The sequence below is a fragment of the Ostrea edulis genome, chromosome 6 (assembly GCF_947568905.1).
Source record: "Ostrea edulis chromosome 6, xbOstEdul1.1, whole genome shotgun sequence".
Lineage (NCBI taxonomy): Eukaryota > Metazoa > Mollusca > Bivalvia > Ostreida > Ostreidae > Ostrea > Ostrea edulis.
Window position 1 is genome coordinate 22609743 of NC_079169.1, and position 13372 is coordinate 22623114.

Genomic DNA, 13372 nt, shown 5'->3' on the forward strand with positions numbered 1-13372 from the left:
GCTCAAACAGAAAGGATGGTGCCCCTCGGATTATCCTTTTAGATATAAAAGTTTTGCCATATGTACAGTCGTAACAAGTTTTGGTACAAAAATGAAGTCATATACTCAAATTAAAGAAAGATGGTGATTAGAGCTATTTTATTATCAAATACTCGTAACGTGCTACATCTGTGTTTCCCTGCAGTTTGGGGGTTGTATGACGTCTGGTATTCATTCTTTAGACAATATTTGTTTGCAGCGATAAGCATTTGTACCCATCGTGTGAATACGAAAACATGTTTTGCGTCTCGCTGTGCGCAAGAGTTCAACAAAGGGTAATAATTCGTGTGCAACTCGGAACATCGGGGAAACTAAGGGTTCGTTAAATAAAAAATATACCGGGGCAAATGTTTTAAACCAATGATGGAGGTAATCAACTTCTCTACAATAAATTCGATTCCCCAGATCATCCCGTCTTGTCCATGATGGTCAGAATTCCAGAAAAATGTACCTTTATACCAACAGCCCAAGTTTGAATACCCCTTTTTGTAGAGAAGATCAGTGGATCGGGGTCGGGATACTGGGCACATTTCCTTATGGGTGCAACGACAACTTAGACGTAATGCAGGGAATCTGACCAGTCCACGTGAGTGTTGTGGAACTTTTTGTCGCGTGGTAGCTCAGGGGAAAAAAAGTTTGCTGGGTAACCGGGAGGTCGTGAGTTCGAGCCCCACTCGTGCCTTGGTCGCGTCAAACCTTAGACGTTAACATAGGTAGTGATTGCTCCCCCGCCAAACACTCAGCATTTAGAAGTGAGAATCACTGGTCTTTCGGATATGACCTTGAAAACGGAGATACCGCGTCGCAGTAGACGTTGGTACGTTAACGAACCCTAACTGCTATGGTCTTGACGTCTTAAAATGAATGAAAAATTCTCGACGAGACGTAAAACAAATAATTAATCAATCAAAATACACAAAACGTCAACGTAATCATGGAAATCCGAGTTCAAACGGGTCAAGTTCCGCAGCAAAAGTAGTAATAGTGTCCATTCGTCTTGCCCCTTTTAAACTTGAGTCATTCAGTGCTGAACACTCACAATGAATTTAAAATATGGTTGACCCGTTTGAACTCGGAGGCTACCTGGTGAAAACGACGATCAACAATCATTAAATTATTGTGAGGGTGACCACAAGTAGCTATATTTAAAAGATAACCCTAACATGTACTGCAATGGATGACAGATGCGTAAAATCCAACGTAATGAAGGAAAATTGCATGGAGAAAATGGTGTAGGGTTAAGAACGGCCCAATTTTCGGAGGTTGGACTTACTTTTTCAAAGTTTCTGTAAAGTGCAGTCAACGATTTCAATGTATTACAAAACAGAGCAATATTTTGGCATTCGACTTTGAAAACGTTTAGTGCATTATCACGATGAATGCCGAAGTTTTGAGAGTTTGAAGCGAGCAACCGAAGTGTTAACGACAGCTTGTTAGTTCCCTTTACTCCTATTAGACAATATACACAAGCTTGCTCAGATTGTGTAAAAAAAAACACTATGTTTTAAAAGGTCCTGAATTCAGAAAGTCCCGATTTTTCAATTGGCGACAGAATTTTATCTGGATTATGATTTTTGTCAAAGATTATGCCTAATGATCGGCTAAATATGAAAACGAAGAACTTGTCACCTTGTCAGAATGGGTTAAAAGTATAATCCCGTATATTAGACACATCAAAACAAAAGTGCGTATCATCTTTCTTTTTATGTTTAGAAAACCAGAAGTGATGAAAGAATCAGAGAGGTTACATGGGGTTAATGTTTTGGTCGCAGATGACAACTGTATTTTAAAAGAACTTGGCATTAATTCCACATTTGGTAACCCTACTTATATTCCAAGTTCCCTTTTAAAAGATGAAATTCTTCAAAATCACACTTCAGTTTTAAGCATATTTAATACCCCCGGCCCAGTCAATGGGACGAATGAATGCATTGCCGTACCTATACTGGATTCCAAAACGTCACAAAAAATCTGACAGATATATTGCTGGATGTAGTAAATGTTCTACCAAGCCCCTATCTTAACTCCTCACCAAAAGATTCACTGAGATAAACAAGAAACTTCAAACGTATTGTACCACAGCATATGCGAGAAGTGCCGTAAATGAAATGTGGATTTTAAAAAATTCTTTTAGTAAATTTGAAATAACAAATTAAACTTTTCCAAAATTAACATCAAAATGTGTAACTTTTCGACATTTACACCATTCCTCGCAATAAATCAAAACCTCGGTGGGTTTTTTGTTTTTGTTTTACATCATAGATAGCTGCTTCTTCAATTAAAATGATACACGTAACTATTTATATCCTCTAAACAGTCATTCTATGCACAAGTATACTCTGAAGTTGATATAAAAAAGATTTCGAGTTCCTCATTGACAATATCTACGAAGTCAGGTCTTCGAACAGTCCATTGGAATTCCCATGAGTACGAATTGTGCTCTTTTATTGGCTTACCAGTTTTCATATTCTTACGGGGCAAAATTTATCAAAAATCTTCTACATGACAAGAAAAATATCTCTTGCTGTTTTGGCCTTCAACTTTACATTTAGATATATCGACGCTTTGATCTATACGTAATACTCATTCACACGCATGTCGATTCGATATATCTCGGCGAACTCGACATAAAAGACATTACTGAGTCTTCCACATCTCCTTCATATTTGGAAGTGTTATTGAGCATATATGTTAATGGCAAACTAACAACTCAACTTTATGACAAACCGTCAGAGTTAAAGTCATCCCGACTTCAACTTTTCCATCGTCAACTTCACATATTTAGGTAGCAATATGCCATTATCTCCTGCATATGGTGTTTACGTCTCTCGACTGATTCGATACACAAGAGCATGTGTGTCCTGTGTAATATAAGTTTTTAAATCGAGGGACGGTTCAGAGTCCTTCACAACTATGGCGGAGCAGAGGCGCGCAGTAGAGGAAGCTTCCGCGCGTTTATAGGGATCATAATGATGGTCTGCAGACCTTGACGTGGTCAGCAGATTTGCCTCCCTCCCTAAAAGCCTGATGACACCCTCAAATTTTAACAATCTTATGAAGTATGTACATGTGTAGTAGAGTTTGCTACAAACAGTTTATATTAGCATTGATGTACCCCCTCTACGATTAGGAACACTAAAGTAACCTTAAGGTGATGTAGAAGCCTAGTACACAAGCTCTCCCTCTCTCTTGCTTGTCAAGGTGTTTTGGGTTTTGGATAGACCTGGCCCAAGAAAAACGAAAATACGTGCATGATATCTAACAAAATCATTTTTTAAAAGTCTGTTATACACACATACATTGTCTCTGGGAAACAGGCACGTACATGTAGTATCGTTTTTCAACGGGGGGGGGGGGGGCATCCGAAGATATTGGTAGTTGACTTACATATATATATATATAATAATCGAAATCATTTGAAGCTGGGAGTTTTCAGGTCGCATGGTGCTTTAATGAACATTTGTATGGAGCGCCAAATTAACATAAACTCAAATAATTGAAGATATCTTTAATTATTTGAAGATATCATCAATTCAATTGTTGCTCTCTTTAATTGAATTAATGCGCGCATTAAATCAATTATTGCTCTCATTAAATGAATGCGCGCTTCAATTCAATTATTGCTCTCATCAATTGAATTAATGCGCGCATCAATTGAATTAATGAGAGCAATAATTGATTTAATGCGCGCATTAATTCAATTATTGTTCTCTTCAATTCATTTGATGAGAGCATCAATTTAATAGAAATATTGCTCGCAATAATTAATTTAGAGCTCGGTTTAAATAATTTGATGATCTCTTTAATTCAATTGAAGATATCTTTAAATCATTTACAATGCTTTTGTATAAGGATATAATGCGCGCATCAATTCTTTTAAAGAGAGCAACAATTCAATTAAAGATATCATTAATTCAATTGTGGATATGTTGAATGAAGATATCTTTAATTATATAGTTGCTCTCTCTAAAAGAATTATTGCTCTCTCCAAATGAATTAAATATATCATTAATTCAATTGAAGAGAGCAATAATTGAATTAATGCGCGCATTAAATCAATTATTGTTCTCATCAAATGAATTAATGCGCGCATCAATTCAATTATTGCTCTCATCAATTGATTTAATGCGCGCATTATATCAATTATTGCTCTCTTCAACTGAATTGTAGCGCTCATCAATTCAATTGTTGATATTATTAATTCATTTGAAAAGATCATTAATTCAATTGATGCGTGCATCAATTCAGTTGAAGAATTAATGCTATCATCAATTCAATTAATGCGCGCAATAATTTAGAATTGAAGATATCATTAATTATTTGAAGAGATCTTTAATTCAATTGTTGCGCGCATCAAATGAATTGATGATATCTTCAAATAATTGAAGATATCTTCAATTATTTGAGTTTATGTTAATTTGGCGCTCCATATATTTGAAGGTATGTTAAGACACAAGTGTAGTAGAAAAATAATTTAAGAATTTTTATATTAAATTTATGAGACAGCAACTCAAGAATACGACGATATAAGGCCAGGAGCGTCGGCAAGTTTTTGACATTGGGGCGGCGAACTGGATTTTTAAAAAAAAAAAGGGGGGGGGGGTAACGTATTTTAGCTAGTATGTACATATATTCACTAACACCCCCATATTTTCCTATTAAATATCTTTCCATTTATTGAAAAAAATGCAATATTTGTCTTTAATTCAAATATTTAATAACTTAAGTAATATCAAGGAAGTTGTATGCAAGTCAAACACATTAAACTCATTTTTATCAAATTATATAAATGTACATTGATTCATTGAACAGTTCAGAAACGTCCAAAAATAAGTCCTCGTCCATCCCGCGCTGAGACCAACTCGTCAGCGACTTCTGATATGTCCATTTTATCCGTAGCTTCCCTGTGGGTGTGTAGAATCATCAAGTGATTAAGCCTCTCCTGCCATAGTCGCACGAAGATCGGTCTTGACTCGGCGCAGTGCAGAGAATGTCCGCTCACTTGTGGCATTAGTGGTTGGCATCACTAAAACGAGTCTTAAGAGAGTTACAATCTCCGAGAACAGACATTTGGTAGCTGGAGGCATTTCAGACACTAACTTTGCCAAATACGAAATAGACACAACACTAGTTGATGAATTGTTCAAGCTGTTTCTCGCGAATGATGTGAATGTTTCCAGCTGCGAAGATAGAGATGTCTGGTCCAAATCATCACAGTAAAATTTTATCACGAAGTCCAGATCTTCTGTATATGTCTTGTCACCACGCAGAGACTTCAAAAGAACGTCCTCTAGATGGCAGTACACTTGGTAGCCCGGGTGGTCAAAATGATCCTTCACACAGTTGACTACTAAATCTAAAGCCTCAAAATACTGCTGTCTATAGAGGTCTTTTTCTGATGCTGTAAACTCTGGATGGGCGTTTCCTGTTTCAAACCGCTTCGGCATTTTCTTCGCCTTGGCAAAGTTGGCTCATTGACATCTAGATCGTCAAGTTTGTTGTTGAGAGATTCCCAGAAAGTATTGAAGGACTCTTCCTTTCGCATTTCAGTGAGCGATGACAACGAAAGTTCGGTTATGTGTTGGCCCTCAGCAGCTGATAACTCTTTCGTCTGCAGCGTTCGACTTAAATTGTCTGTGTGACGGAGTATGTCGTATCCCAGGGACACTCCAAAGAGGAAGTCAAAACTTTGCATCTGGGCTTTCACACCAATGATCCTTGAACGGGTTTCGGCATCCTTTGTGCATTCGTAGCAGGTCTCCCACAAAGACTAAAGGACAAAGTAGTTTTTCAAGACACTGTTCAAGCTAGCAGCTCTAACAGTCCATCGAGTGGGGCATAGCACACGGAATCCTGGTGTATCTGGTACCATCTCGCGCTTCAGCTGCTCGAGTATGGTGTCCCTCCTAGGCGAATACTTGATGAGTTTTGACATTTCAAACACAGTATCTAAGGCATCACGTATCACCTTTGATCTTTTCACGGTATCGCCAACGGCCAGGTTGAGTGCGTGTCCATAACAATGTGTGTATATTGCCCTTGCTTCTTTCCTGGTGATGTTAGCAGACACACCCTTTTTAGCTCCGGACATGTTGCTGGCTCCATCATAACACTGCCCACGGCACTTATTCAAAGAAATGTTCATCCGCATTAGTGTATCCAAAATTACATTGGTCAGTGTTGTAGCGTTGATGGAAGACACCATACACAGTCCAATGAAGTCTTCATGCACATTTAAATCCCTGTCAACATGACGAATAACAATCACAACTTGTTCACGGTTAGACTAATCTGTTGTCTCATCAACCATGATGGAGAAATAGCCATTCTCTCTGATGTTCGATGCCACGTCCCGCAATATCTTCAAATCCATCACTTGTAGCAGTTCATTCTGGGTGTCTGCTGATGTAAATTTGTCTTGCTTCTTTTCTAGCCACTTGAGGATTGACGGATCTGATTCACCATGGAGCTTCAGAAGCTGAATAAAGTTACTTTGCTCGTTGTCATGGCCACGGAGAGGTAATGCCTGTCTAGCAAAAAACCTGATGTTTCGTAAAATTGTTAACAGCTGCTGTCTGTTGCGTGTTTTCTCCTCTGAATGGGCGGTTGAGAGTACTTCACCAATGTCTTTCGTTTCTCTGGGAATTTTCACTTTTCTTTCCACAGACTCTTTGTGGCAGTCGGAATCTTGATGTTTCCTGAATTTTGACGTGGCATCCTTCCAGTTACTGAAGCCTGTAAATTTAAAACTGTCCCCAGCCTTGGAATTAGAAATCTTGCCTTCCTTTGCGGCGCCCATGCAAGTGAAACAGAAAGCCAGATCTTTTGCCTGAAAATATTTTTAAATACATGTATAAATAAACAGTATATCATTTTCAGAAATATCGACTTCAGTGTAATTACTGTAAATGAACCAATGATGCATTTACTTCATTAAATTAACCTGTAAAATATCATGGAATAAATTAAAATATATAAAATAATCTCATATACATACCTCGTCATAATGGTTTGAACCAGGAGGAGTTGAACGAACGTAGTTCTGGATTCTTTTTGCCGAAAGACCGCTTTGGAAATTTAAAATTAGCACCTATTTTTAATTATTGTGTACACACGTCGGGACCAGGTACCTACTTCACCTTTTTCTTTACTATTCTTTTTTTTTGGGCAAAATTATTGGGGCGGCGACCGCCACCCCTTTGCCGACGCCCCTGAAGGCCTCAACCGTGCGCAGCTTTTTGTGCGTCGTAAATCGAAGGTTTTTATAAAGGAGGGATCTGTAGTTCTCGGTTATATCAAAATATTTTTTCAGAGAGCTACAGTTCTGCAGCTAGTACACACACAGATAAATAAATAAATATATATATATACATGTATATATAGTTACAGTTCTGCAGCTAGCACACACACATCTATATATATATATACATGTATATATATATATATATAACAATGTCTAGTACACAAGAATATATTTCTATCACGTACAACTTTGGAATTCCCACAAAAGTTTGTATATGTGCACGTGTTAATAATTACTCATCAGTGACGTACACAACCCTCTTGTTCGAAACTTGCTCAATACTTTACAAGATACCAGTACATATATCTGTTTTTATCATTCTGATTCACCAAGAAATTAATCCAAATCAAGTAAAACAATATTTATTCAGGTAAGCAAGACACGCTAATAAAGGCATAATAAAACTGAATATTGATTATTTCATATATACGTATCAAATGAAATTGTTAAGATACTGCTTTATCAATAGTCTCGTAATGAAGCTGTTTTCCCCTGGAAAACTTGCAAAGCCATCAAATGTATCCAAAAAAATCTAAAATCAGTTTATATGTTTTAAAAAGCACATTAAAATAAACATGTATGTACACTATATACATGTATACCTGTGTCAAGAAATAAACGACCTTGTACCAGTACAGGATATACTCATATTTATTATATACTTTCAATTTCATCTCTTCTTTTTTCTTTAAAAGTTTGCGGGCATATATCACATGATATATGCCCGGAAACATTCCGGCCCGCAAATATTACGTCACAATCAAATTTCTACGCCGTTAATCTTCAATTTTTTCGTGTTTTTCATCTTTTACTCAGTTAAACCGATAAAGTTATTGTTAAAAATAAAATTATAGTTAGTTTCTAAATGAAATTGAAAGTATATAATAAAAAGGTTATAGACTTTGTATGGGAAATATGACGACCTCGTTTTTTGTCGCGGACGGACCTCGCAAGCTCGGTCCGTCTACGCGCCAAAAAACTCGGTCGTCATATTTTCCCATACAAAGTCTATAACCTATAAATATAGCATAGGTCTAATTTTAAAAATTGACAAGTAGGGGCATATACGATTTTTAATACAAGCTATTCAAGGCACAACTGTATATTTTCGTAATACACAATATCTTGTTTATTTGAAATATCATGTTTATAAAAAGCAGCTCAACATTCAGTATATTCTAGAAATAAATCCTAACATATATTCAGTTTACAAAATGTTTACCGTTTACGACAATAAATTTATGTGCTAATGCACAAAAAACGTACACCGTGAATATTCAGTCATATTTCTGGTTTATAGACTGGAGTGTTGATGACGAGTTTAAAAATAATGATAATAAATTAAAATTCAGATCTATATGTACAGAGTTAAAATAATTTGAGTAAAGAAGTATAAAATGCTGGTGTACATCAAAATTATCAACAAATTATCTGAAACAAATTTCAAAACATTAACATTGTTCATAAACTTTTGTATATCTATATTATGATATACAGTATTGCATATCAAATTACATAGAGCAGTTGCTTGGTTTAAAAGAAAAACATAACACAAACAAATTGACGATCTGAACGCTGTATACGATGGTTAGACAGACATACAGATTGATAAGGAATCCCCTATCTATCTCTAACACTAGTTCATGAAAATAAATCTCAAAGTTTAATTGCTGCCATAAAAAACAATGGAATGTTCAAATGTTCACTTTTAAGGAACACAAAACATGCAAGTTACAGTAAAATGAAAACAAAATCACCATTTTCAAGTTTTACGTCCCATCAACAATATTTTACAAATGAAAAGATGTCATCAGTTTCATTTAGGTGGTACCAACAGACATACTAGGCAGTATGGGCCATTTATATAATTGTATACAGGAGTGATGGCTCTTTACCATGCCTGATAAAGGGCTCTGAAAATGTCCCAGATGAGTCGTTACCCATTTTAATGACTTGGGTCTGTCACAGACGGGGATCGAACCCTTGACCTACTACACACAAAGTGACTGTGCTATCATTTGAGCTACTCCGCAATTGAACTCCATTAAATTACATGTATGCAGTTGTACTCCATTAAAAATACTTTAAATTATTTTTGGTTGGCAGGACCATTCATAAATAATACGTAATCGTTCGATATAAATTCAACTAGAAAAAGCTTACATTATTGCATTACTTATGATCCATGATTCTACTGGTACCAAATCAAAAACTGGTACTACCAATATCAAAAACAAAATATTCTTACATATATCTAAATACACGCATTACCAAGTGAATTTCTAGGTCAGAACATCAATAGGTACTACACATGTATATACATAAGGGCAACAACACGTGAAGCACCCCGTCACGTGACACAATCCATTCAGTGCACTTGTAACTGAGCCATCAATCTAGATCCTTCCCATCTATGTATACAGCAGTTAACAAAGGATATTTTTCCTTTCCCATTCATAATTTTGTTACATAAAAAATTGAAGATCAACCTCATAACATCTAACTCTACATCATCATAATGGCCGACTTCCTTTTAAAACATGAATGAAAACATGAATATCAGCAATATTTGTCTATTCATTTCAAATATCATTGCCTAGCTGAGTAGCTCAGTAGGTTAGCACATCGACTGCTGAACTGTAGATCGCGGATTCGAGTCCAGCAAGAGTTTTAAACTTCTGTTATTGTTGCATATATCCTCCTCTTTTCAACCATATCAAATTTCTATGATGTAGCCTCCTTAAATAATGTGATCTATACCTATGATCTTTTCACACCGAAATCAAATTCCAGCATTCTTTTCTCCTCAACCATCTCTGTTACAAATACTAAAATTATAAAGCTGTGATCTTAACCTATATGATCTTCTTGGACCAAAAACTTCAAAAGGGATTATCTTCTACTCAGCCGGAATGAGGCTAAAAACGTAGATTGTTACTTTGCATTGTTCACAACAATTTCCATTTACACTAAATGACTGCGACCATGATTTACAACCTTTTGACCCAGAACACAATAAGGATCTTGTATCAAATACGAGACCCAAATCTGAAATATCACTCCTTATTTGGTGTCTATCACATTGTTCCAGATGCATACACAGGTAAGCTAGCATATCCTCTGCATGTACTGTGAGGAGATATTTAAATGCATCGTTGATCCAAAACATTCACAGGGTGATGTTGCAGCGACTCTTTTAATATGACAAATATTTAATATTTCCTGGTGTTGATTAATTTTCTGCATATATGACCCAATCTCAACTATTTCCAATGCCTATTCAAGAGTCATAAATGTTTCTTCTAATATAATCTGCTATAGAGCAAAGCTAGAAATACAAATCAGTGTTGGCTATGATCACCTCAGCACACATCAAAATATTTGAACTATTTCTTCTGAGTCTCTGCAGCTTTATCAACTTGTACAGCTTCTTTCAGCTCTCGCTGTAATTTCTCGTTCTGCATGACAACATGGCTTTGCCACTTAGCAATGGTATTTGGTTCTTCCTGAGAAATTCTCTTCACAAGTGCCGACAAGCTTTTCTCATTCAAGGATACTGTAAAAGGTACTTGTGTCTTAGCTTTCCGTGGCTGAAGCATCCAAAAGAGGACATTCAGTTCTGCATGTTCCATCACAAACGCCTCAAAATCAATGGCAGTTTGAGATAAAATCAAGGCAGTCAGAATTGTGTGATGAAATATATACCAACCGCCTTTCAAAGGGTATAAAAATCCTTCCATTTCATGTGTGTTTAACAAACCTTCAATTTCCTCCTTGTTCTTTGCACTGCAACCCATTTTACTACAAAGATCAACATACTTTGACTCTCTAGTTGTAAAATCTTCCAGTGAAACTTTCCCACCATTGAGAGCAGCAAACGTAAGCAGGATGGCATAATCTTTGTCCTTGGGGCCAGTTGAATCTTTTCTAAGAAATGATATTCGCATTTTTAACGTATTTTCCAAACTGTCTGATAAAACATTGTCTACAGATGCAAACAAATGTCTGTTTGTGCTCAAAAGGTCAAAGAGCAGAGGAACCCCTACTCCACCCCTTACTTTTGCTTTCTTTGCCCAAGATTTTAAAGTATCCTCAGCAATTACTATTGTTGAACTGTTATCATGACGCTTATCTACCTTTTTCAAATTCTCTTCTTTCTTCTTCTGAGTAATTATAAATCTTTGATAGTTCAGGTGCTTCTTCAAAATTTCAAATTTTTCATTTCTGTCTACCGATTTCTCAGACAATTCAATCTGCAATTCTTTCCAAAAGAGAGGATGTTTTGACAACTTGTTGGAAAAATTTTTCCAGGTGGCATCATTGACTGTGCAAATTAATCGAAGTTTGCCATTATCAATACACCTTTTCAAACTTTCATATACTTCTTCATCTCTTTCAAGCAAAGATGGCAAATAAGCATACCGGTCCAATGCATCATCGAGCAACACAAAAGTAACAGTGTTATCATCAAGTTTACCATAAACTTCTTCAATAGACTTGCAAACTACAACATTGCACTTCTTGCCATTTAAGTTTGTACCTATCTTCTTGCTGAGAAGATTGACTGCGATGGAGGTCTTTCCTGATCCGTGTGGACCAATCAGCAGTAAACTTCCATGTACTTCAAACAACCCAACACATTTGGTGTATACTTTAGTTGGGTAGAAAACATTTGCCTTCAAATAATGGCAAGTCCTATGAAATTCTGAAAAAGAGCAAAGTAAAATTAAACAAGATGCCCATGACTAACATTGCTCACCTGAGCAGCAGTTCCTAGCAATAAACAAGCCTGAGCAAAACTACCATTATACAAGCAGCTTGGTTCAGAAAAAAACTTTTCAAAGGTAACAACTAAAAATTCATCAATTATCAAACTTAATTATTAATCTTGACTATAAATTCATTAATTATCATATGCTCTTGTAGGTGAGTATGACCTTTCAAATTAACAAATTTCATCCAAGGCCAATTCAACTTAATTGATATATTATCCCCGCCCGCCCTTCAAAAATTGGTCCGCCCCGAATGTTTTTATTTTGCGAAACTTCCGATTTCCGGAATATTTTCATGTCCGACTCCAGTATTTACACTTCTTGTTTACATTTCCAGTATAGGAACGTAAAAAGCCACAGGAAGAAAATAGATCTATATGGTTTTCTTAATTTCTCGCATTCTTACAGATGTAAATCTTGAAGAAGTTATGCATATTTCTGTTATATCCTTAAATCATTTAATAACTTTTAAAGTGATGACTTATAAACGATGCTGATTGGTTGAAAAATTCGTTTGATTTCTCTGTCAAAATTTCGTTCGGAGTTCATCTGCACTAAGCACGCGGGACTACTTTTCTCTGGAATGCGTCTTCCCCGTTCTAATTTTAGCGCTATTTATAGAACGGGATTTTCCACACATGCATTATATATAACGAAATGCATTTGTTTGATTTTTGTTTTTCATTGCTATCAAAAATTAGCACAACTAAAGATATGAATAAAATACAAATTAATTTAAAGAAACAACATACATAGGCGATGACGTGGCAGAATAGTCAATTTGATGACGTAGACCACTTACTGGTAGAAGTCCAGGGATTTTCCACACCATTTTGGGAATGGGGCCTGGGCCTTTAGAATTGGGAATATTAACACCATTTTGTCCAAATTGGGAATTTTAGAAATTCACAGTTTTACAACATGTTTCTTAAAATATGTGGGGTTTTTTCAATAAAAAGATGAACATTTTCTCTTCATTCATAGAAGTTTTTCTTATCATAACATTCTGTTTATCATTGCAATCAGGGTTAAATGACACTTAAACCTATTTTCAATGATGCATGGACTGACGGAACACCAGCTTTCAAATTTCCAAGTGACCCTAGCTTCTAGTTCTCAGATGGTTCTTCTAAAATGTCAGGAAGAGAAAATAGACAGCATTTTCCCCATTTTACTTGCAATTCATGGCTAATAATATTGTGTATTTATACTTTTGAATACTAGATGGATTTTTTTTTCAATTACAGTTGAATTAAAT

At 36.0% G+C, this 13372-nt stretch overlaps 2 protein-coding genes across 3 annotated transcripts in view; both read right to left on the reverse strand.

Moving 5' to 3' along the window:
- Window positions 1–5809: 5809 nt before the first annotated feature.
- On the reverse strand, window positions 5810–6244 carry LOC130047218 (zinc finger MYM-type protein 1-like). The gene has a single exon (XM_056141826.1). The coding sequence runs from the start codon at window positions 6242–6244 to the stop codon at window positions 5810–5812; it is 435 nt and encodes a 144-aa protein (XP_055997801.1).
- Window positions 6245–7688: 1444 nt separating this feature from the next.
- The window catches only part of LOC125647916 (uncharacterized), a 42507-nt gene continuing 36823 nt past the window's right edge, over window positions 7689–13372 (reverse strand). For both annotated transcript variants that reach the window (XM_048874787.2, XM_048874786.2), the window contains one exon: window positions 7689–12047. In XM_048874787.2, the coding sequence (XP_048730744.2) occupies window positions 10729–12047 (1319 nt within the window). In that variant the 3' untranslated portion in view covers window positions 7689–10728. The remainder of the gene's footprint in view (window positions 12048–13372) is intronic.